This window comes from Podarcis tiliguerta (genome assembly GCF_965153285.1).
Source record: "Podarcis tiliguerta genome assembly, chromosome: 16".
Taxonomy (NCBI): domain Eukaryota; kingdom Metazoa; phylum Chordata; class Lepidosauria; order Squamata; family Lacertidae; genus Podarcis; species Podarcis tiliguerta.
In genome coordinates, this window is record NC_139549.1 from 38,004,689 (window position 1) to 38,030,718 (window position 26,030).

At 47.1% G+C, this 26,030-nt stretch overlaps 1 protein-coding gene across 2 annotated transcripts in view; it reads right to left on the reverse strand.

Annotated features, from left to right (window-relative positions):
* The window catches only part of TMEM132B (transmembrane protein 132B), a 353,049-nt gene extending 336,331 nt beyond the window's left edge, over nucleotides 1–16,718 (reverse strand). For both annotated transcript variants that reach the window (XM_083418176.1, XM_083418175.1), the window contains exon 1: nucleotides 15,644–16,718. Coding sequence is in view for 1 of the 2 variants with exons in the window: in XM_083418175.1 (XP_083274301.1) it covers nucleotides 15,644–15,722 (79 nt within the window). In the remaining variant the exon portion in view is untranslated. The remainder of the gene's footprint in view (nucleotides 1–15,643) is intronic.
* Between the last annotated feature and the right edge of the window lie 9,312 nt (nucleotides 16,719–26,030).

Here is a 26,030-nt window from a genome sequence, read left to right on the forward strand (position 1 = left end):
CAGCAGAACTGCAAACAAATCATCTCTTGCAGGAAAAAGCTCTCTTCTCCCTCTGCAGAAATAGAGGAGGAAATATATTTAGCTAAACGTGATGTGCACTAGGATCAGATCCAACAACAAGCAGGTGATCTCCTGAATGTACAAAACAGCAACACGCTTCCACGGTTGTTTAGAGAGACTTAGTCAGTCCAAGAGCATCAAACGTATCTCAAAGTTCTTTCTCCAGGGAAAAAGCTCAACACAGCAAAAGAAAAGTCATGGGATGTATAGCTTCTGTCTGAAGATGCAAGAACCCTGTTCAAAATGCATTGGAAGCCTTTTTTTGACTGAATAAACCTGAATATATAGTTTTGCCTCAACCAGAGAGATCAGTGATACCCTGCTAGAGACCAAGGAAGCTGTTTATCCTATTGTCCATCTAGCTCAGTGTCGTCTACTTGACTGGTAGCATCTCTTCCCCATCACCAGCTATCTAGACAAGGCCATTAAAAAAACACAGAGAGACTGAACCTGGGACCTGCATGCAAAGCAGCTGCTCTACCACCGAGCTACTTCACTTCCTGTGGTCCCCAATTGCACTTCCCATGGTCTCCAATTACAGGCATGCACTTCCCATGGTCTCAGATTACAGCCACTCATTAAACAAGGGCTATGAAGTTGGGAGCGTATCGTTTCAAGTTGGCTTGAGCCCCAGAGTCCCAAGCTCTGGAAGAAATGGGGGAGTGTGGACTGGAAGAGGCCAGAAGGCACCAGCAAGGACAAAAATATACCATAGTTTTCGCTCTATAAGACGCACCAGACCACAAGATGCACCTAGTTTTTGGAGGAGGAAAACAAGAAAAAAAATATTCTGAATCTCAGAAGCCAGAACAGCAAGATTGTGCAGTGAAAGAAGCAATCCCTCTTGCTGTTCTGGCTTCTGGGATAGCTGCGCAGCCTGCATTCGCTCCATAAGACGCACACACATTTCCCCTTACTTTTTAGGAGGGAAAAAGTGAGTCTTATAGAGCAAAAATACGGTATCCCCTTCCTGACCTACCTCTCTCCACCTGGTTCCATAACTTTACAAGGAGGGGGCAGATTTGCATGGCTGTCGATACAATAATACATCATCGGTTTTTAAAAAACATGCTAAATAGCAGAGCTAGAGATATGAAACACAGGCAATTAGCCCCTTCATCCATTATTATCCCATAATTAATTCTGCAAAGTCCCCAACGGAAGCTGCAGTAAAGGCCACATGCTTACATGTTCTTGACTATCACTGGACTATCACTTGGAGTGACGTCATGTCCAGATGTTGCGAATTAGGGCCAATTCAGAAGGGGACCGGGGTGCTTTGATGGAGAGCAGGGCGAGGCATTGCCGGGGTAAGTATCCAGTCCACAAAGGCACCACCCTCATTGCATAGGCAGCAAGATTCTCAGAGAGAACGAGAGAAAAGTCTCTTCAAAGCCGTATCATCCCCAATCATAAAATGCACCAAATCCAATTTGGACACCATCGATTTTTTTATGTAACTATTTCAGAGCCCCAAGACCTGGAGAAGGGAATATTGATCAGCTAAAGAGTCAGATCTTGGCAAACAGCACTCCAAGACCAAGCTTGACAAATTGAAGATGATAATTAAAAATTGAAACACCATGGCAATGTGGACTTTTTCTACTATTTCTGGAGACCTTCAGCCAAAGACCTATCGGCTCAGCTTTAAAAAATAAATAAATGTGTAGGCAAAAGCCTCCCCCAGTTCCACCACCTCTCCTGGCTCTCTGTCCCCCTGGGTTGCAGTCTCCAAAGTGGGGTTAAAGGAATGCAGGCCTGGGGGCTGAATGGCTAGGGCTATGCAGCCCCCAATCCCATATCCAGTTTGGGGCCCAATCCAACCCAGGACTCTCCAGTGCCAGCCAACCCGGGTCCAGGTCCTGAACCAAAGGAGATGCCTTGCACAGTATTTAATTGTGCAATAAACTTGAAATCAGAAGGAGAGGGGCGAGATGCACAGAGGCTACCTGGAAGCATTACCGTCTCGCTCTTGCCTCTCCTTGCTGCCTGGATCACCCTGCGTGGACCCAATTTGTGCTGCAGCGATCTGGGTCTGCCTCCTGGATGGAGCACAGTGTGTGTATGTATATACAAATATAAAGGAACACAGGAAGCCGATTTATACCAAGTCAGAGCATTGGTCCATCGAGCTCAGTATCGTTTGACTGGCAGTAGCTCTCCAGGGTTTCAGACAGGTTCTCACCCAGTCCTAGAAGTGGGCGGCAAGGGCAGAACCTGGGACCTTCCGCATGCAAGGCAGATGCTCCACCACTGAGCTACAGCCCTTTCCCTTAGAACCCTCCGAATTTTGTGTGCTAAAATATCGCTGATGAAGTTATCATTCAGGTGGCAACATGAGAACGGGACTTTTCTGCAGTGGCTCTCTATTTGTGGAATGCACTCCCCAGGGAGGCTCGCCTGGTGCCTTCATTGTACACTTTAAGGCAAAAAAAATTCTCTTCCACCAGGCCTTTGGCTGATAAAACAATCTATGACTATTTAAACGTATTTGTGGGAGGGGGTTTATTGGGATTTTGTGTTTTCATTTTGCATTTTTATGTTGCAAACCGCCCTGTGATCTTCGGATGAAGGCCAGTAAGTAAATTTATAAATAAAATAAACAAACAAACAAACAAACCTCATTGTCAATGTGCAACACACACTCCTTTTTTCTGGCACTCCCTAGCAACAGTTTCCACTAGAGCAGAATTCCTGGTCCATATATGCTCATCCATGGGGCACTGCCACAAACGCTTTTGCCCCTCTGAAGGCTCTGGAATCTCCCACCAGGTCTACCCCACTGCTGCAACAAGCCTCTTCCAAAACCAGTTGGAAAGCGAGTGAGCAAACAGATTCCATTAAAACCTGGCATGGCAACCAGAGTGCTGGTTCTCCGGAGCCCCAAGGGAATAGCCAAACCGAAAAGCAGCAGGAAAACGTCCTTTTTGTTGAGCTAAATCTGCAGCACAAAACCATTTTGAAAGTACATTTCCATAAGCATAACTGCTCGGAGATGTACACCCACAAGCTATCTTCACCATGGTAGCTACCCACACCAGAGAAGATGGGGATGTCAGAGAAAAGATTGCTATAATGAGCTGGCAGGTGGTGTGTGTGTGTGTAGTATAGCTTGAAATGAAGTGGATCTGTTTGCTTTCAAACTGGGGAACTCAGCAAAGGTATGGAAGTGAACTGGGTTTGCTCATTCATTGACAGCTTAGCCTACCTCACAGGGTGGTTGTGAGGACAAAGAGATATGGTCCTTGCTTGTAGCTTTGTTCTCCTTGGAAAAAGGTCTCAGATACTGTTTTATTTTATTTGTTTATTACATTTCTATCTCACCTTTCCTCCAAGGTGTCATAATAGTTATTCTCTCTCTCTCTCTCTCTCTCTCTCTCTCACACACACACACACACACACACACACACTTTATCCTCACAACGACCCTGTGAGGTAGGTCAGGCTGAAGGTGAGTCACTGGCCCAAGGTCACCCAGTGAGCTTCATGGCAGAGTGGGGATTTGAACCCTGGTGTCCCAGGTCCTACTGTGACCACCACACCACACTGTTAGAGGGAGAACACAGAGTCCCTTTCTTCAAGGAGAACAGAGATACACCCAGGGGCTGCCCCTCTCCATCCTCACAACCACCTTGTGAGGTCTGCTAGCTCAGACCCAAAGCTCCTTCTGGCCAGGTATCCTGCTTTTCACAGCAGCCAAATCAAAGCCCGCTTGAGGCTATCCTTGGCAGTCTCCTCTCTGAGACCCCCTGGTAGCAACAAGCAAATTCACCATGAATTGGTCGGCACGTATCATGGCCACAAACTGAGAACTTTCAGTGTCATTGTTCTCTAGAAGCAGCACCTCAGAGGAGGAGTCTGCCCACTCCCAAGTAGGGCAACCCACCTCAGATCATGTACTAGAATTCAGGGACAAGCAGCTGCCCTTAAGTCTCCATGCACCTTGATTTCCTCCAGTGCACAAAAATGCACGGGGGAGCATCCCTCAACCAGGCCAACACTGCTCCAACATTCACCCCTGGGAAGAAGCCAGCAACTGAAGCTCAAGATCCCAGGCCCTTTATAATACAGCACTTGAAGCATGATGGAGACATTTCCAGGAGGTTCTCCTGGACAACGCTAAACTCCTGACAATCTCTCCAAACGGATTTTGAGGCGTTAGGTCTCTTCTCATTGCTTCATGATCACTAGCCATGGTCCAAAACTCACACCAAGAACCTCTGGACCAAAACCTTCAGGGTCCTGAACCAGCACTCCTCCAAATCAGGACCTCCTAACTGCCTTACTTGGTGTCCTCTCAGCTGAGCAGCCAACTACCTAGGACAGCAACATCCCTGATGGGTAAGGACCCTAGAACAGCCTCTCAAACCTGGGTTCCCTAGATGCTGTTGGACTACAGCTCCCATCATTCCTAGCCACCGCAGCCAGTGGTCAGGGATTATGGGAGCTGTAGTTGAAGAACATCTGGGGACCCAAGGTTGAGAAAGGCTGGTCTAGAGCAATGCTATTTTAGAGGAACTGTGGGGGGTTAAAATTGTACTAGCTCACAGACGAAGACATTCAGTGTTTGTGGGGGAAGAGGCAGACTCCGAAGGGTCACCCATTTACAGTAGATGATGCCAGGGCACTGAACTTTGGCAACATGCCAACTCCTGGCCTGAACCAACTAGATGCCTCCTGGGAAGAATACCTTTGTCATTTGCTCACAGCCTCAGTAAAGACCAACAATGGGGACCTAGGGACCAGCTCCCTTCATCTCTGAAATCTGGAAGGCTTCCCCAACCCAGAGGCTGACCTCCACTTCATACATTTGCCTCATTTTCCTTTCAACTCTTGGGACAAAATAGTTTGATGCCCCCTAAGACTTTGTGGGGAAATTGAGTCCTTGTGTGTGTTTCCCTGCTTCAGTCTTCTTACAATCCCCTCCCTTCTCCCATCACCCCCAGTCACATCTATTTGGTTGGCCTGTGTCTCAACAAGGACCAGGGTACTACGGGTTTTGTTTCACTACGTTTCCCAGCAAGAGCTGATAAAACACCAGCCCAAGCACTCCACTGGGAGGAAGAAAAATGTAATTTGCGACTCGGGACCTGTGAATTTGCCAGGAGGATTTGTGATTAGAAAAAGTTTCCCCATGTGACGCTCTCGTTCTCACTCATTCACTCTTTTCACACACAGGGAGATACATGGTTGGTTTTGTCAGATAAGCAGAAATTGATATTTTTCATAAGCTGGGGGGTGAAAATGGGAAGAAATTGCAGAAAGTTCCTTTTCCCAGAAGTAGGAAATCTGACCTCTGCCTTTGAGGAAGGGCCATAGCTCAGGGGTAAGAGCTTCTGTCCTGCATGCAGAAGGTTCCAGGTTCGATCCCAGGTGGGGCTGGGAAAGACTCACTGGCTGAATTCCCGAAGAGCCACTGCCAGTTAGTATTTCCTTGTGGATCAAAACTGGGTCACCGTCTTATCACACAGTTATGGTTAACCCAGTAAATTTTGCTAGGTAAGTTCATCTAAAATTGTTGGCAGAGGGGAGGAACATGCTGAATAGTTTCAAGCACATACTAGCCATAGGGGGAAAAAAAGGATTACCAGCAAATCTATATCCCCATCTGCCCATAAAGAGAGTGCAACTGACAAGGCTGTTGAAAGCGCTAGACTTTATTGCCTTTGTACAGGTCTGGCAAGGCTGACAGGATACAGAGGTTTTCCTGGTCACCATTTGCAGATTTCTTTAACGTCATGCAGTATCATCATAGCTTGCTTCTACAATACCAACAAGCACTTGTCAACAAGAGGCTTTGTATCTCTAAAAGTTAGCTGCAGTCAAGTCCCATTGATTTCAAATGTTAGTTCACATGTGATTCTTCTGATGACCTGCATGTGTGAAGGAATGGTCACAGTTAGCATATTGCGTTGGATCCAAGTTAAGTCAGGCCCCATCTGCACTATACACATTAAAGCAGTAATGTACTGCTTTAAACAGTCGTGGGGAAGAATCCTGTGAACTGCAGCTCGTCAAGGGTCCTGACAGTAGTTAAAGAAGGTAAAGGGACACCTGACCATTTGGTCCAGTCGTGACCGACTCTGGGGTTGCGGCGCTCATCTCGCTTTATTGGCCTAGAGAGCCGGCGTACAGCTTCCGGGTCATGTGGCCAGCATGACTAAGCCGCTTCTGGCGAACCAGAGCAGCGCACGGAAACGCCATTTACCTTCCCGCCGGAGTGGTACATATTTATCTACTTGCACTTTTGATGTACTTTCAAACTGCTAGGTTGGCAGGAGCAGGGACCGAGCAACAGGAGCTCACCCCGTCGCGGGGATTCGAACCACCAACCTTCTGATCAGCAAGTCCTAGGCTCTGTGATTTAACCCACAGCGCCACCCGCGTCCTCTGACAGTAGTTAGGAGACCCCTATTCACCTCACAGAGTTGCAATTCCCAGTCATTGACAGTGGCAGACTTTGGCAATCTTCGGTAATATGGCGCCCTGAGCAAAACCAAAATTTGGCACCCCAAAAATGGATCTTCTCAATTATGGATCTTCTCAATTTTGTGCCCCCTCAACTCGGTGCCCTGTGCTGAGGAACCACCTGCACTGCCCTAAATCCAGCAAGTCCTTGGGAAGAGGGATTGATCACTCTGAACACTGTAGCTCTTTGAAGGCAACAAGGGCCTCCTAAGTACACTCCAAACCCTTAACAAACCACAGATCTCAGCATTCTTTGGGGGAAGCCATGACTAACTTTTCCTGTTGGTTCCACTGCAGCCTAACTAAGCTGAACTTAGTATTTACGTGAGAAGAGGTTTAGCGCACATATTTAGATGTCAGTCAGAAAGTGTGCAGTAAGCAATGTGTGTACATGTGTGAGCACTCTGCACGTACATCCTGTGAACATATGTAAACCAATCATTGCTGTGACTCATGTGGGCTGGATTGTGCTCTCAGCTGCTCTACTTTATCAATACATAGCTTCTGGAACCGCAAACAGGTACCACTTGCTTCTTAAAGAAAGAAAAATCTTCAGTGACCACGATGGCTAGATGCTTCCTTCAATTCAACAATGTTTGATGCATTCCAAAACAGAAGGAAACCACTGAAGGGGGGAAGAGATTACTTAGGTTTGTCCAGGAGGCATGTGCATAAAAACTGGTGCAACACTTTCAGAACAAGCAAGCACGGATCTGTGCCTTTACTGAGGAGTCTGACGGGAGGCATGCAGCTTGCTAATAGAAAGCCCGCAGGTTTCTTTAAAAAGAGGGGCAGAGAGTCCCAAACTCAGTGTGAAGCAACACAGAAATAAATCACAGTTGCGACGAGATCCGAAGGGGAGGAAAAAGAGGAGGCAAGACTCAGTCTCCTCAAAAGGCTGCCAGCTAAGTTCGGCTCTCCCATCTTTTCTTTAGTGTCGCTGTGTGTTTTTTTAACGATGCTGTTGAGGAAGCCGAGAAGCCCATTAGGCCTCAAACAACTTGATTGTGTTCAAGGAAGGCAGAAGGAAGGCTCTCTCGCCACCCAACTTGGCTTCCGAGATTTTCGTCACGTTAAAGAGATTGGGGGGGGGGGGGGACTGTCAACACAGATCAGCAAACGTTTCGCCTCAGTAATTCTTTACAGGAAAAAAAGCAGCAACAACCACCTCCCGGCCAGCGCACTCTGCTCAGGAAGGCGACGCAATTCCACAGAGATATCAGGAAAGCAGGCTGAAAAGGCAAGGAATTGGGTGGGGGAAGATATACCCGGTATCAAGCACAAAACACAGCCTCTTGATCAACTTTGTCCTTTGCCACAGAAGAAGGAGAGAGAAGAGGGGAAGCAGCATTCATTAACTTTTTTTATATAAATGCTTCGATCCAGAGTTTCTGCACTGGAGAGAGAGAGTACAAAACTGAAGTAACAGGAAGGGGGGGTTCAATACTATAATAACCCCTAAATCCCTTAATTTAATAAGGGGGGGTTCCAGTCTGAGGAGGTTTCCCACTGCATCTCTGATTGAGTTGCCAGCTCTGTTTTCTTTTCCTTGATCACACGTATATTTTATTTATTGTAATTAAAAGAATTCACATGCATCTCAAAGTGACTTACAAACCTTTGAAGTACAGTGGTACCTCAGGTTACATACGCTTCAGGTTACGTACGCTTCAGGTTAACCCAGAAATAGTACCTCCAGTTAAGAACTTTGCTTCAGGATGAGAACAGAAATTGTGCTCCGGTGGCGCGGCAGCAGCTGGAGGCCCCATTAGCTAAAGTGGTCTTCAGGTTAAGAACAGTTTCAGGTTAAGAATGGACCTCCAGAACGAATTAAGTACTTAACCTGAGGTACCACTGTTCACATTTTATTTTCACACACAGGTGGAAACACTGGGAAAGAAAAACCTTGGAGCAGTGGTTCTCAAACTTTTTTCCTTGGGCCACACTTTCAGAATAAATATTTGCTTGTGCCACACTGAATATTTTATTGATAAGAAATACATTGGGACACAAAAAGAAGCTACTCCTAGCAGTGCTTGATTTATAACATAGAACACAACTACATTTGTAATATGATCATGGGACATCCAGAAAGTAAAAAACAATGCAGCTGCATAAGACCAAGAATCCTTCCCAAAATATAATTATGAATGAGCCCCTTACCTATGTACCTTAAGTCTATATACAAACTCAATGAGAGGCGTGAGCTTGCTTTTGCCAGGTAATCTCCTTTATTTTAGGTCTGATTTGAGACAAACGAACTCTCACCTCCGCATCAACACAAAGAATCCTTTCCCTTTTCTGACCTTTTGTATTTGTCAGAGTTTAAAACCTCTGTTCACAACAATATGTGGTGGAGAACTGTAAAAGACTAGGCAATGCTCTTGAAGAAAAGCATGGATACTGGTTCTGCCTGTATACCCAGAATAAATTGTTTTGATCCTGAAATGCTTACATGTTTCCTTGGTTGTCCTTGAATCTTCCTGCCACACTTGCCCTGCCCTTCTGCCACGCCAGTGTGGCACACCGCACCCTTTGAGAACCACTGCCTTAGAGCCATGCTCACAGGGCAAAGGCCTCGCAACCATCTTCCCCCCAAAACCTCAGGGCAAGTGAATCCATGGTTTTCCCACACTTACTCACATTGGCCCTACAAGGTGAGCTTCAAAGACAGACAGGCCCAGTGCCAGGCAATGAGCTTCACACCTGTGTCCAGGTGGAAGCCTGGCTCTCCCTCCCACACTCTCAACCGCTACCCCAAGTCAGAAGCACACCTGGAAGCAGCACACCTACAGGAGCCTCCTTTGAAGACCAGCTTCCTTATGTTTGTTTATTCAACAAAATCTATATATGCTTGATTGGTCTGACTCACTCTTCCTATGTTCTCTGCCCAGGTGCTGATTACACAAATATGTGCAAGGCATAACTACTTTTTTTTGAGGGAGGAGAGGGCCATAGCTCAGCTGCAGGGACTTTCTGCATGCTAGGCAATCTCCAAGTTAGGAAGGAATCGGGTCTGAAACACTGCAGAGCTGCTGCCAGTCCGTGTGGACAGTACTGAGCTAGATGAACCAAATAGCCTAAAGAAGGCAGATTCCAATGTTCCTATAGAGCAGGGTCTGGGGGCAGGCTTTCTCTGTGGTAGCTTCTCGCCAACAGAATGACCTCCCCTCTGAGGTGTGCCTCACCACAACTTTGCTTTTCTTCCAGCAACAGGTGGAGATGGGCCTCTTTGTCCAGGATTTCATGGCGAATTGACACAGACACAGACACCGGATAGGAATCGCTTTGCTTCTGCCAGCAGGGGTTCCACTGATTTCTAACATAGTTGTGGAATTTGTTGTTTCACTCCGAGGGTCATCCAGTCCAACCCCCTGCAATGCAGGAATCTTTTGCCCAATGTGGGGTTTGAACCCACAACCCCGAGATCATGCAGCAACATCTGGAGGGCCCAAGGTTCCCCACAGCTGCTATGGGGCACCTCAAAGCAGTTTACAATTATGCGCAGTGCTTTTTTTCTTTTAAAAAAGAACGTTTAGGAGTACTCTCATTTTCCTACTCATATTGAAATACAGTCATACCCCGGATTGAAGTAGCTTCAGGTTAAGCATTTTCGGGTTGCGCTCCGCGGCGACCTGGAAGTAATGGAACGCATTACTTCCAGGTTTCACCACTCGCACATGCGCAGATGGTCAAAACGACGTCACGCGCATGCGCGGAAGTGGCGAATCGCGACCCACGCAGATTCAGGTTGCGTTCGCTCCAGGATGCGAACGGCTCCGGAACAGATCTCGTTCGCGTCCAGAGGTACCACTGTACTGCCCCTCAATGAGGCCAAACTTAGATTCACAAAATGTTTAGGGGTATGCGTACCCCTGCGTCCCCCCAGAAAAAAGCACTGATATCTTGATCGAAATAAATGATGATAATAATAAAATGTCCAGTAGCACCTTAGAGACCAACTAAGGGAGATACTTTGATGTGTGTTTTTGGGTTGTTTGCTTTCCGTCCAGGAACCTTTGGGTAAAGAGTAGATTATGCAGAGAGGGAGAGAGGGAAAGAAAAGGGAGATGAACTTATCTGGAAGATGTTTCAGACACAGAGCGCCTTGTGGTTCCCCGAGATTTTGTGAACCTTTACAATAAATGCAATGGAAGCCCTTCCATTGCCACAGACTCAATATCATCTTTGCCCTCAGTGCATACACACACAAAATACTCACATGGCATCAAAGTCACAGGCATGCACACACAGACCCTCCCAAGGACCAAAACCACAATGATCAAAGCCTGCACACAAGCAACACTAAAAGCCATTCATCTCTCTTGGACCCCAGGATGAAAAGATACAAACAGGTGCAGCCCTGAAGCTACAGAAGAGCAAAACAAGGTTTCGCCTCCCCAGTGGGCAGGATCAATGGTCTATCAAGCTGAGAGTTTTCCAGGCTTCTGATAGCGGCTCAGTGTGGGCTGGGGGTTTCCTAAATTCTAAAAAAAATGGGGATGTGCAATGCTTTTACACTCTCTCAGAATTTGGCTGTAAGAGTCATTGCTCTCAGAGGTGCCCATTGCCCTGTTTTTTGTTAACGAAGAAGGTGTTCTTCTGTTGTAAGAACACTTCTCCAGAAGATAAAAGTGCCTTATACTAACTACTCTGACTGGCAGAAGCTTCCCCATCTCCTGATATTCAAGCCTTTATTTAAAAACAAAAACAAAAAAAAATATTATTACATGTCAGGGATTGAACCTGTGACCTTCTGCATGCAAAGCACATGCTCTGCCGTTGAGCTATCTGCCTGCTGCATCATGCAATGTTGTGGCAAAGCAGGGAGACAAGGACACACTAATCCCCAATTAAATCAAACCAATAATCCCAGATCCCTTGCAGACAACCAGCTTATTGAGCATTTGTTTGCACGTTTGCAGGGAGGTTAGGCAATGTCGCCTATTTATTGAACATTCATTTTTATTTGTTAGCAGGGAGGTCAGCTTGATGTTGCATCAAGCTAAAGTTATCCCATACTGTTCCTTCACCACTTCGTTTATTGCAAAAAAAGCTGTTGGGGAGCAGGTTCCAAACCAGCTATGATTCTGGTTTCTGGAGCCTGATTTTGCCACACTGTGGCTGAATCCCACCAGAAAATAGCTATAGTCTTCAAGCGCCCCTTGCGTAGCACAATTTCTATATCAAAATCCATGCAGCTCCAATCCTCTCTTTTAGAAAATGCCTTCACTAATAAAATCAGGGTGTAAAAACTATTGGTATCTGTTTGACTATGCAAAGTACAGGAAAAGTAATAATGATTTTTTTTAAAAAAAAGCAGCGATGATTGAATATGTCAATATCAGATTCCCTGAATTCCTTTATTTTCTAATCTTCAGTTCAGTTCTTCACATTTTCTACGTCAGTTTGCAATCTTGTTCTTTCAAGTCCTCATTAAAAACTTGATTGATTAGTGCAAATTCATCCTAATACTGTATATGCATTTTTGTATGCAGATTTGCATACACATTTTTGCAAAGAAATTACCCCTAATAAATGCACATTTCCATTATTTTCATTAATATTCACATTTATAGGCACACTTTTATGGATTTTGTACACGTTACTTAGCTGGAGAAGTGCGCTGAAAAAGTCAGAGAAGGGTGAGTTTTTATTGTTTCAGAAAGTGCAAATTAAATTGTTCTTCTTCTAGACACAAACTAAATCAGATTTCTCCTCCATTCTTGTTTGAAAAGACCAAAACAAAACCCAAAAATAGCCTCCCTGCTCTGCAAAGAAACTCAGCAAAACGCAAAAACTCTCAGATGCCAAACTCAAATAACAGTCATTGTGTTGAAAGATGTCGTTGTAAACTCCAGTCCTCTGGGAATCATCACCCACAACCTAGTGAACACAGTGGTGGAGCTGTGCATTACAACTGAGAGGGACTTGGAGACACGTATACACAAGAAAACCTGAACAATCACTTTGTGGATGGAGGGGTTTGCAGAGAAAGGGTAGGGAACAGGGAATGCACACTTCTGACCTCGTGCCCTGCCATTCCTGTTGGAAATTTGCAAGCCTAGAGAGGGCCCAGCAGTGGCGTAGCGTGGGGGGTGCAGGGGGGGGCCGGCCGCACCGGGCGCAACATCGGGGGGGGGGGCGCTTGCACTCGCAGTGCTAAAATCAGTGCTAAAATCCACGGGTTAGGGGGCGCAAATTACTTGCCTTGCCCCGGGTGCTGACAACCCACGCTACGCCACTGGGGCCCAGTTCAGAGAAAGCAGCAGCAGAGGTGGCCTGCCATGCTGCCTTGGGGTAAAGAGAAAGGAGATGGTATATTTTCCTTGCTGGGGAGTCTTCATATTTCTTTGCCCCCACCCCAGAGAAGTTCCCAGACAGCAGCGCATTCTAGCCATTCTGCAGCACAGTTCAGAGACCTCACTGGGCATTTAGGATTGTGGGTTGCTAATCTGAGCCTTTGGCTTTGCCCATCCCCACACCAAGCAGACATCTGAGTCCATTTGCAGCTTGGATGTGCATTTACTAAGAAGCCATCTCTGCTCCGATCCACAGGACACGCATCCAAGGAAATGGGCACAGGATTTCCACTGTAACAGAACAGAAGCATTGAAAGAATAAACCTGCAGCTGCGCTTGTGGGCTGCGGCTCAGTGGTACAGCATCTAGGTCCCACATAGGGGTGGGAATGGCCCCTGCCTGAAACCCCAGAGTATTGTCCAGGACAAGACTGGACTGGACTGGACAGCCAATGGTCTGACTCCATATAAGGTAACTTCCTGTCATCAGAAAAAAAAACTTTTTGGCAGTAAGAACTGTTCAACCTTGGAAGGTGGTGGACCTTCATTGGAGGTTTTTAAGCAGAGGTTGGATGGATCTCTCATAGATGCTTTAGTTGAGATTCCTGCATAGCAAGGGGTTGGACTAGAGAACCCTACAATTCTATGATTATTTCATATTCACCTCTGGTTGCTTTAAATCTTTTAAATTTGGATTGCAAAGCCAAGAGACTGTCATCGGCCTTTGGTTATGTCACCCCGGGTGGCTGGGGCAACCCAGCCAGATGGTTGGGGTACAAATAATAAAATTATTGCTGCTGTTACTTTGTGAACATTCATGTTCATAATATCGGAGAATCACAGATTTGGAGAGTTGGGTATAGCTACTTGCACACAGGCACAAATAAAGATGGGTGGACGTGTGCCTCTGCAGACATTCTCCATGGGTAAGAAAAGGTAACATGTCTCCAAGACCTGCCAATAAGACTGCACTCCTGACTAGGAAACGAGTCCTGCTGAACTCAACAGAGTTTTCTTCTGAGTAAACATGTTTGGGATAAGGCTGTCAACCAGGCATGCAGACCCTTAAGGCCAGAGTCAGCTTGCATAGTTCAGGATATTGTCTCCCAGGGTCAGCTGTCCCCAGCTGCAAAATGAGAACAGGTGTCGCAGATCAAGACCTGCAAGGGTTACTCCACTGAAACCAGGAGAGGTTTGCTTCTGAGCAAACAGGGTCAAGACCAAGCGCCTTATAAAAAAATGTCACTGGAAAAGATGGTGAGCATCAAAATAGTCTGACTATTCCTTCCTTGCCCTCACTCTATTCTCGGTGTGGGGTTTTTTTTCTTCTTCTTCTTCTTTAATCAAATCAGTGTGATTTAAAGGGGGAAATTGATAACAAGGTTGCCACCTTACACAGGAAGTCACCTAATGCTAAGTCAGAATCCTGGTCCATCTAGTTTAGCCTTGTCTACACTGGCCGGCAGCAGCTCTCCCCAGGTTTTGGACCGGGTCTCTCACAGCCCTGTCTGGAGATTCCATTGACTGAACCTGGGACCGTCGTCATGCAAAGCCACAAGCCCTAGACCAGAGCATTTCTCGAAACCTAGACTCGAACCAGGGACCTTTAGATCTTCAGTCTAACCCTCTCCCAGCTGAGCTATTTTGGCAGATGACACCTTATCCCCTCCACTTTTAAGAGCAGCCTGTCAGGGAGGACAAAACTCTAGTCTGAAGCAGAACTCAGTGCACCTAGGCTAGCTTTATTTCCAAAAACAGTAGCCAGAGATGGGGAGAGCTTCACCTGTTGAATTTCTGCTTTGCCATGTACGGGGGAGGTGGGAGTGGCACCCTTAATTGCCGGAGATATAAGATGAAGCTAAGGCAGCAATTTTCACATGTGTGGGTGGGAAGGAAGAGACAGACAGACATGACAACTGGGGAGCTAGCTGAGCATGGAAGCGATGGAGGTTTCCGCTCTGCCCTTAGGCAAGAGAGCTTCTCATGGCCTCAGTCCACCATGTGTGATAGGGGGGTAATAAAACTGACCCAACTTACAGGGGTTGTAAGCAAGATAAGCATCAACAACTAAGGCTCTTGCGATCTAGCTGAGATTCCTGCATTGCTGGGGTTGGACTAGATGACCCCCAGGATCCCTTCCAACTCTACAATCCTAGCATTCTATTATAGTTGCATCATGGCATCACATTCTGTAGAGAGCAGGATGTATCCAAGGCTGGTCATATGAAATCCATAAAAATCAACGGACATGACTAACTTGGGTCCATTCATTTCACTGGGTCTACTTTGAGCAGAACTTAATTGGCTGGGGCCCCACTGTCTATTTCTGTATCACAAGGCTCTGACCTAGACGCGACTTTCAGACCTATCCTACATGAGAGAAAAAGAGCATCTTTAGCATGTGCAGAGTGCATGCCCTCCTCTCACCAAAGGCAGCCTATTATATACCCAAGGACTTAGTTTGCTGGTTTGTGGGGAGTTTGGGGCATGCATCTCACCTTTAAAAATAAAAACACATACACACCGTCCAGTTCACTCCAAGGCATTATAAAATAAAACTTTGAAAGCCACACACAATTACTCTGGAAGGCAAAAAAAAAAAACACACTCCATATTTGCAAAGTGCATTTTGCAGGTGGGGAGAAGACGACTAATGACTCCAAAAGGCAGACACACAGGAACACACACACACGCCCACCAACACACCCCTTTCTCTTGCGTTCAGTTTTGCCTGCAAATAAAAAAAAAGACTTCTGGGGGGGAAAAATTTAAAAAAGAACTTTGAGGTTAAGAGTCAAACTTTTTGCGTCTTACCTGCGCCGAGAAGGGCCCCGAGCGCCAACAGCAGAAAAAGGCCTTTGGAAAGCGTCGCTCCATGCCCAGGAGAAGTCATGGTGAGGGCTTAGAAAAGGCAGGCAAGCAGTTGCGAGAAAAAGCTGCGCGAAGACAAAACTCCTCCAAAAAAACCCACCGCCGCACCGGCAGGTCTTCCTGGTTGCGGGGCGGGGTGAGGACCAATAAATATTTTATTTTGTTTAAACCGTATTTCAGATTTGGGCTCTTTTTCAACCGGCAGGCATTTCTGGAGTCCGCCTTCCAACCTGCTTGCAGTCCATATAATCCCAAAACTACCTGTGCTTTTTAAAAAGGGGGAAAAAATAATGAGGGATTTGCTCAGCGGCTCCGAATCGAACCCAAGAAAGCGATTCGAGAGAGCGCTTTCCCCCCTTCGCTCCTCGCTAGAAGAAGAAAAGTGGGGGGCGGGGGAGGAGACGTGGAAGGTGAAATTAAATCCCAAATGAAGCTTTCTCTTTAAAGAAATAAATAAAACCGTGAAAGCAGCAGCAGCAGCAAAAAGAGAGAGATAAAAATAGACTTCGATCTTTTGCTTCGAAGAATCGGGGTCCCGGTCAGGTGCGCTCCTCCGCTTGCACCCCTAAAATTCAAGCTGTGACCCCTCCAGATCGCCTCCAAACATTTGGGGTTTCTTCTGCCGCCGCCGCCTCCTCCTCCTCTTCCTCCGCCCTCCCCACCCCCCCAAAAAAGGACAACACCACCCGGGCAGAGCTTCTTCTTCCGACTCCGGAGCAGCTCCTTCTTGGCTGCAGCGGCGGCGGCGCCGGCGATCCGGATTGCCAGGCGCGCCGGGTCTTTAGCGCAGCTCGGCGCCGGCTGCCTTGCGGGGACTTTGCCCGATGCAACTGGTCGGCTGGCTCCTCCATGCCTCTCCCATTTTCCACGCACAGGCGCCCCCACTCCGCCCCCACTTCCTCACCCCCTTTAAAAATGCAATTAAATTAGATTTAGGGGGGTGGGAATAAATGCCGGGGACAGGCGCTCACAGCTTGGCTGCTGACTGATTCAAACTCCTCGCTCTCTCTCTCTCTTTTTCTCTTCTCTCCTAAAAAGCCAGAGATGAGTGGGATGGCATGGAAGGGGGGGGGGGAGGGAGGGGAAAGAGCTGCGATTGACAAACTATCTTAGCCAATCTCCTTGCCTGGGGGAGGACAGCCTGGAGGGATGGAGAGAGAGAGAGAGAGAGAGAGAGAGAGAGAGAGAGAGAGAGAGAGATGAAGGCTTGCCTAGGTTTCCCCTCCCCCCTTCCCTAAACCGGTCTCACATTTATTCTATTTTATTTTATTTTATTTCGCGGGGGGGGGGGCGCCTTTCTGGATGCCAGAGATGAAAACAAAACGGAGTCGGAGAGGAAATCGCAGGCAGAGAAGGGCTGCCGCTCCGGGTTTGCTCTGCGTCGTGTGAACGCGTTCGTTCGTTGGCAAATAGAGCGAGCGCCGGCTTCTTGACTTCCAGAGAACGAAACAGGCGGCAGCGGCTGATCGACGCTGCAGGAGGAGGCAGGGTCAGGCCTGCTCCGCTGGAATCAATAGGAAAAAGTCTGGCTGCTGAGCTCCATTCGCTTCAGCGGGTCTACTCTGAGTAGAATTTGGGTGCAAACTTGAAAGAAAAGAGTGGGAGCTTTGCAAAGGTTAGCCCTGAGCCCTTGCACTGTTTTGCTCAGGAGTGAGCTTGCAGTGGACACAGTGGGATAATGTAAAGCCTTCAGATGGGAGCAGCATGGGTGTGGGGCTTGTGTGTATGGGAAGCTGGAGAGCAGGCCATAAAGGCAGTGGCGTAGCGTGGGGGGTGCAGGGGGGCCCGGCCGCACCGGGCGCAACATCTGGAGGGGGGCGCTCGCACTCACAGCTCTCTGCCCCTACCTGGCTCACTCACTCTCTCTCACTGCAATGCTGGCTGTGCGAATCCGATCCGAGCCGCCGGGTCGCCGCCCACTGTGGAGGGGAGGGTGCCAGGCGTGCGGTGCGGTGCGGTGCGGAAAGAGAGCGAGGGACTATCTGGGGGAGGGACAGTGCAGCAGGGGGGGCGCAAATTACTTGCCTTGCCCCGGGTTAGGGGGCGCATATTACTTGCCTTGCCCCGGGTGCTGACAACCCACGCTACGCCACTGCATAAAGGAGGCAGGCTGGAGATGGAGGGAAAGCGCTGAGCCTGGGTATCAGAGTCTGCAAAAGGCCTCTGTTGCATCCCCACCATCTCCTGTCTCCCGGTGGGGCTGGGAGTGCCTTGAAGCCAAGGACCCTGGCTCAGTCCCACTGTGTTGTAGGCTTATTCCCAGGGAAGGGTGCAGCCTCAGATCAGAGTCAAAGCTCCTTCTCTATGCACACGTCACTTTGGGAATGTCAGTCTCATTGAACACAGTGGGGTTTACTCCCAAGTAAGCAGGCATGGAAGTGTAACAGCAATTCTGCATCTTTAGATCGTGTCGCACAGGCGTCATCCCCTACAAAAAGCCTTGCAAGGTGAGCGACTTACAACTCCTGACCCAACCGGCTCTACCATTAGACAGAGTGAGGCAACTGCTTCAGGTAAAAGATGATTGGGAGCAGCCACCCCAGATATTCGCCTCTGCTGGACGGCACAACTGTGCGTCCCCCAAGAGGCCTCATTCCCATGAGAGTTCCTGTTCATTTCCTATTTATTCAGCATGCATTTTGTACCCCTTATCCAGTGCTTTTCTTGTAGACCACAGAGCCTAGGGCTTGCTGATCAGAAGGTCGGCGGTTCGAATCCCCGCGACGGGGTGAGCTCCCGTTGCTCAGTCCCTGCTCCTGCCAACCTAGCAGTTCGAAAGCATGTCAAAGTGCAAGTAGATAAATAGGTACCACTCTGGTGGGAAGGTAAATGGCATTTCCATGTGTTGCTCTGGTTCGCCAGAAGCGGCTTAGTCATGCTGGCCACATGACCCGGAAGCTGTATGCCGGCTCCCTCGGCCAATAAAGCAAGATGAGCACCACAACCCCAGAGTCATCCGTGACTGGACCTAATGGTCAGGGGTCCCTTTACCTTTTTACTCACCGTGGTTACAGTAAGTGCCACATTTTAAACCAGTACGTTTCTTCTAGAAAAAAATGGTGCCGGTACTGCGTACCCTTGTGTACCTCCAGAAAAAAAAGCACTGCTCTTATCTAAGTGATTCTGAAAACCTCAGGGACCACCTCTCCCCACAGGAATCTACCAAGACCCTGAGATTATCCTCTAAGGCCTTTTTTGCAGTGGCTCCCCCTTTGTGGAATGCTCTCCCCAGGGAGGCTCATTGGCATCAGGCAAAAACCTCCCTGTAGAACCAGGCCTTTGGCTACTAAACCATCAATGGAAACCAGTTTGTAGGAGGGAGCTATTGGCTTTTTTTGTTGTTGGTTAGTTGGTTGTTGTTTTATTTTGTTGTGTATTTTGTGTTTCCGTTTTATATTTCTACGCTGTAAACAGAGAGGCATATAAATTTAATAAATAAATAAACATGTGTGTGTTACACTCCCAACTACGTGCGTATGAGATCACAGCCTTAGTCGCGTTTTGGAGTGGTGGGGGCTGGAATTTAGGGCGGGGGCTAGGGCATCTATCAGCAATGGGCCCTGCTATGTCCCTAGCAGCTGCCCTGGCCCTGAGCAAAGGTCCCAGGCAGGGATATAGAGAGATGGGGTGCAAGGCCCTAGCAAAGAGGCTTAAAAGTATGGCTTTTGAACAGGATCCAGGAGTCGACAGGAAGCCAATGTCAGGATTTAAGTTGGGGCATTGCATGACTGGAATTGCGCGAGAGGTGAATGATCTTGGCTGCAGAGTGCTGGAGAGAGGGTAGGCAGGCAAGTGTAATTATTGCCTCCGCTGTGGCCAAGCAACAACTGCGGTTGTCCTTTTCTTCTTTTTCTTTGTTTCCCTGATACTGTTATTCCCAGAAATGCACAAAGCGTCATTGTGTACGAACCCTGTTAGGTAAAACCCATCTGTTTCCAAGCCTGTTTCTTGGGGCTACCTAAGTAAGAGCTCCATCCACCAGCCACTCTCACCTTCATGTATCCTTAATATGATCAGCAGCCTCTCACTTTGCTGTGCCCCCCACCCAGCCCACCCCACCCCCCAGATCTCAAAGGCCTGGGTAGCACACAGGACATTGGATGCAGTTCAGAAGTCAGAGGGCCAAGACTCTTTGACACAGGATGCGCAGTGAAGTCGTATCCCATGGCAGATGGTTATCTCTACATTTTTAAATATGGTTATCTCTACGTTTTTAAATAAATAACATGTCTACTTTTCCTGTCACAATTACATTTCCAGACCATAAAAGGCAATGCAATACAAAATGAAAATGTGCAGTAGTTGTTTTTGGTTTTTTAATGTGCAAATATAACAAGAAAAATGTTTTATAAAACATTTGCAGAGGACATTAATAAGAATATTGGATCAATCCCCTTAATTCAGGCACTCTGGTGGCCAAATAGGTACCTAAACAAGATAACCAATTATAAGTCATTAGCGGCGAGTGCCCAGGAATTTGTGGAAACCAAAAAATATTGTGAGTTTTAAGTGGATAACATAATTCGCGCTTTTGGACCTGTCAACGCCAAAAGATGGGTGAAGTCGCAACAAAATCACACTTTGGTCCAACGAGTTGAGTTTATATAAACAGAAATGCAGCTAAAAATCCAAACGCACCCGAAGTAATGAGTAGTCAAAATAAACTTTCAGAAACCATTAAAATGTGCATCACACCACGGCATATGCCAAGGTGAATGGAAAGATTTTTGAAAGGGTAATTTAGTGGCAAATTCAGAAGTGCTGGACCTCAGCGTGTCAGTTTTCATCAATGCAGACAGGTATTATATACCCAGAAAAAGTAGCAGCCCCTACCACATTCCCAATTTATTAGGTTCAACAGACAGTATGTAGAATACTGAGATGGCGAAGGGCTGTGTAGCAGTCGGCATGTTGGGGTTTGGGCTTCACATTCCTGATCATGTGGCAGGACGACTGCTGCTGTCACCGCCATTGGTGTGGAACATTTTTAGGTCCAACAGCCACATTTCCTTCTGGGGGGGGGGGGCACATGCCAAGGTGGGGTGGGGGCCTGTGGCAAAAGCGGGTGGGTCAACAAATATAAATGTTAACTTTGCACACAGAGTCCCAAACAAACACGTGCTCTCCCATGCTCTCCTTCCCAACATGTTTGCCCTTGTGTCTCAGCGACATCTCTCCTGGCTTGGTGATGTCCACAGAATCGAAGGCAGCAGGATCCGCAAGGACGTGGTCTGTGGGGAGGTGGCTTCAGGCACCAAGCTTGTTGGCAGACCAACTCTGTGTTACAAAGATGACTGCAAATGTGATGCGAAGGCTGACAGCATCAACGCTGCCGTGTGGGAATCCCTTGAAGACAACTGCAGTGCCTGGAGACAGACATTCTGGTTGTGTATCCACAGCGGTGACCAGAGGAGGAATGACCGCCGGGAGGAGCACAGAGAGAAGAAACACCATGGTACATCTGCAGCAGCGCAACCTTCAGCTGCTCCAGCTCCAACAAAACATGTCTCTCCCATATCGGTCTCTACAACCACAACAGGCTCTACAACCTTCTAACAGTTTGACTTCACCCGCAAAGGCGCACTCCTCCACTGTCTCTCAAGACAGAGGGATGCCAAGCAGACAAGGTGTGAACAGGGAACCAGGGAAGTATGGTTATTATGGGAGGCAGGCAGTTTCTTGGCACTGGGATGAGATGCCCACGAGGGCCCTGGCTCAGGTTGCACCAGTCCTGGTGCTGTGGGATCTAACAGCGGTCCAGCATTGGGGTTGCTGGTCCCCTAGTCACCAGCACCAGGCTCAGAACCGGGGAACTGGCTTAGCCTGTGACACTGTAGTCTCCAGCTTGGTGGGCTGCTCCTTGCTGGACTTCAGGCTCAGACCAGCTCTGTTGAACTCAGTGGGTTCAGCTTGGGAAACATACAGTGGTACCTCAGGTTACAGATGCTTCAGGTTACTGACGCTTCAGGTTACAGACTCCGCTAACCCAGAAATAGTATCTCGGGTTAAGAACTTTGCTTCAGGATAAGAACAGAAATCATGCGGCGACAGCGGGAGGCCCCATTAGCTAAAGTGGTACCTCTGGTTAAGAACAGTTTCAGGTTAAGAATGGACTTCCAGAACAAATTAAGTTCTTAACCCGAGGTACCCACTGAACTGCACTTTAACGAAGCATTTTCGGCCCGCTGAAATGCAACCTCTCCTTACAAAGTCAAATGATTTTGCCAAAAAAAATCCCAACAATTTACTATTCAAAGTGCTGCATAAAGTATGAAGCCCATCGAAGAAGAAAGAGGTATGCAATCTCTCTGATTGTTTTCCTGATTCTCTGACTTCTTCTGTGCTAATTTGTCATAATCCGTGGTTAAACTTGAGAGCCTCGTTATCACCTCATACTATTGGTAGAGCAAGGAAGGTCCATCAGTTACTCTGGTGCTCCAGCAGATGACGTCATTGTTCCTGCTAAAAAAAAAAACTCCTCCTCCACAATACCATTGGTGGTAGCAGCCTATGGGATTGTGTCACTTCAGTTTACAAAGGCTCTTTGGAGGCTCATATCCTTTCGGTGCTCCTCCATGTCAAACATGGAACTAAACTAAGACAACAGGGAAAGGGCTTTCTTCCTTTCTCCACTATTTGAGAGTTTTCTTTATGCAGGTGGCTTTTATTGTGGATTCAAAAACTACAACGGGTGGATATATATGGGCACACATGCACTCCTGCATCCAAAGTAAATACCATTTTGAAAGCCCAGTTTCAGGAAAACAAGACACAGCAGCAGCAAGTATAAAATCAAAACAAATCACTTCAAAGCAGAGACCAATAGATTGAAACGCTATTATAATGACCCAGTTAGGGAAGGAGGGGGGGCTTTTACAGAGCTAAATGACTTCAAGAAAACCACTGCATAGTACAAAGTTTAAAGGACCTGGGAAAATAGGAAGGGTCTTGAAAAGGGGTTAAGGAAGGTGCCAGGTGAACCAATCTGGCGAGAACCTCTCTTTCCTAGCTCAGTTGGGCCACTTCACCATCTTTGTCTTAAGAGACATAAAGGCCCCAATCGCTCCCTGGCCCAGTTTGGATCACAAATGTTTTTTCTGGCCCTGTTTGGATCACAAACGTTTTTTCAGTGACTCGAAGATGTCACTGAACTCTGAAAACGCCTCTTGAATGTCTGGAGAGAGGATATTGGGTGGGGGAATGTGTGTGTACGGGTGAAATCTGCAGCCATTGCTCCACCCAATTTTGCCTCTGGCACAACCCACCACTGGTTATGTGGCCCCCACAAAAGTGACCCAAAGGGGAATGTGGCCCTCAAACAGAAAAAGGCTCCCCCCTCCTCCCCATGGCCTAAGTTCATATATCATGGCAGTCACAGTTTTCTGCATTGTCATCCTAGCAGAAGTGTCCCCACCAGGCCTAATGGGACCAAGCCTTCTGTGTGAGCCCTCTGTTGCCACTCCCAACCTCCCATTTCTACAACCCATCTCTGCCTCTTCCCAAGATTGCCCTCATGCCAGTCTAGGCTGCAGGCACTGGGTGTGGTCCTGACCCAGTCCCACATATCTCCTTCCTTTCTCTGTTGCCCTTGGCAACAGGGCCTGGGTGGTCCTGCTGTCTGGATGAAGGCCTGGCCCCCACACCTGCAGCAGGATAAGGCAGCTGCTGCATCCTGGGGGGAATCAAACTTCATCAGAGAGGAGGGTGGGGTGTTTTGTAGTGCTCCCCTCATTTAAACAAAGCACAATCTCCATGCAAGTAAGAAAAATGGCTGCAACGTCAGGAAGGAGTGTCCTGAAGCAGTCTGCTTCATGATGTACTGCTTTCTATTTGCAAGGGGACGCAGGTGGTGCTGTGGTCTAAACCACTGAGCCTCTTGGGCTTGCTGATCGGAAGGTTGGCGGTTCAAATCCCCAAGATGGAGTGAGCTCCCGTTGCTCTGTCCCAGCTCCTGCCAACCTAGCAGTTCGAAAGCAGGCCAGTGCAAGTAGATAAATAGGTACCGCTGTGGCGGGAAGGTAAACAGTGTTTCCATGCGCTCTGGTTTCCATCACAGTGTTCCGTTGCACCAGAAGCGGTTTAGTCATGCTGGCCACATGACCCGGAAACCTGTCTGTGGACAAACGCCGGTTCCGTTGGTCTAAAAGCGAGATGAGCGCCGTAACCCCATAGTCACCTTTGACTGGACTTAACTGTCCAGGGGTCCTTTACCTTTACCTTTTTACTTTCTATTTGCAGGAGGCTTGGTTGTTTTCATAGAACTGGGCTGCATACACACCATGCACATGGAAAGCACAAAGGGTTTCCCTCTCCTTCTACATTTTAGCAGGTAATACCCTTGCTGCTGCTGCTGCTGCTGCTGCTGCGTAAAGGAAGGTATTTTTTTTTTTACTTTGTCTGCAATTTCCTGTCCTATTATAGCTAACAAGAATGCTTCTGGTTTCTTGGGAAAGGTGCATTTGAGCATCTTCTTTAATCCTTCATAAATCATTCTCCAGAATTTTTTTGAGAGTTCACATTGCCACCACATATGGATTAACGAGCCCTCATTGTCTAAACATTTTCAGCATATGTAGGATCCTCTTTTGTACATTTTGACCAGTTTACTGGGCGTTAAATACCGTCTGAAAATCATTTTTGGATGCTTTCTCTAATTGTACAACATGCTGAAAAATTTATCGTGTTGTTCCACAGTTTTCCCCATGCTGATAGTTCTATACTGTATCTGAAATCAGACACCCAGTGAATAATTGTCTCCTTCACCAACTCATCCTTTGTCTCCCATTCCAATAAAATGCTGTAGATTTTAGATAACAATTTGTTGTTCTTCCCACAAATTATTTTCCCAAATTCTGGTTATTCTTCCGCAAACCCTTTCTCTTTGTCTTTCCTGAATCACTCATTTATTTGGAGATGCTGGAACCAATTTGTCACAAATTCTGTAGTTTCTTCCCTTTTTTTAGCCTTATCAAATCGCCTTGGAATTCCAGAAGACCTTTGTAGGTTCCCCACTTGGGAACGGCAAACTTTTTACCGCATCTAAACTTTTGTTTGATGGTCTCAGGGGAGAGGAACAAATCTGCCATCTTCACCTCTCAGTCAACAGCCTTCAAAATGCCAGCAGGGTCTAACTGTTCCTGATTCCCAGTCTAATCTCTTCATTCATAAAACCCCCAATTATGTCCAACTGGGACAAATGGGAGGGGTAGCAAAACAGACAAAATAATGGTTAGATTTAGAGATTATGCAGAGAGAGACCACCGCTTACAGCCCAGTTGGGATACAGCTCCAGACGTCGGGCATTAAAAGATTTTATTTTTATTTCTGTATGTGTGCGCTGTTAGGCCTCTCAGGCCTCCAGACCACCTGCTCACCCAAGAAATTAAAAATTGGGACAGACCTGTATTTGGAGACACAATGGATTAGATCCTTGGTCTAATCTCCAGCAAGGCTGGGACCCAGAAGTAGAAAACTCAGCTGTAATCAGACATCCTTCGAAGAAAGCAAATGACCTCTTTGGCATATCTCTGATCGCTTGGTAAACAATTCCTTATGCCCCCATTTTACAAAAGAGAAGGAAGGAAGGAACTTTGTTAATTAAAGATGTCAGGGATATTTCGCTGGAGTGGTAATGCCTTCAAAATACTAGATATATTATTTATTCATCCATTTGTTATTTGATTCCATTTAAGAATTGCTTCCCATGATATCTCTCAAAACGATTTCACAGCAAAAACACTGACAATAAGAACAATTTAAAAACAACTCCATATGCAAAACAGCTCCAAATGTAAAAACAATTAAAATCATGTATGTCAAAAAGATTGCAAACCATTTCACATGTCAAAATGATTACAAATCCAGTAGAGATATAGGCTGGGATAATGAACTCTACTTAAAAGCTTGTTGAAAAAGGAGCATCCTGAGCAGGCTGCAAAAAAAGAGAAAAGAAATAGAGACAGTTACGTTACATTATGGGAAGGAGTTCCAAAGTTATGTGTTATGAATGTGTTTCTTTGCAACCCGGTGGTAGTTGCCTATGAGAAACTGGAAACAGAGGATGAGGTGGGTGTGTTTCAGTTCATCCTGTTTTGATAGCCATGTTCAAATATATAAAAGGATGTCACATGGAGGAGGGAGAAAGGTTGTTTTCTGCTGCTCCAGAGAAGCGGACACGGAGCAATGGATCCAAACTACAAGAAAGAAGATTCCACCTAAACATTAGGAAGATCTTCCTGACAGTAAGAGCTGTTCGACAGTGGAATTTGCTGCCAAGGAGTGTGGTGGAGTCTCCTTCTTTGGAGGTCTTTAAGCAGAGGCTTGACAACCA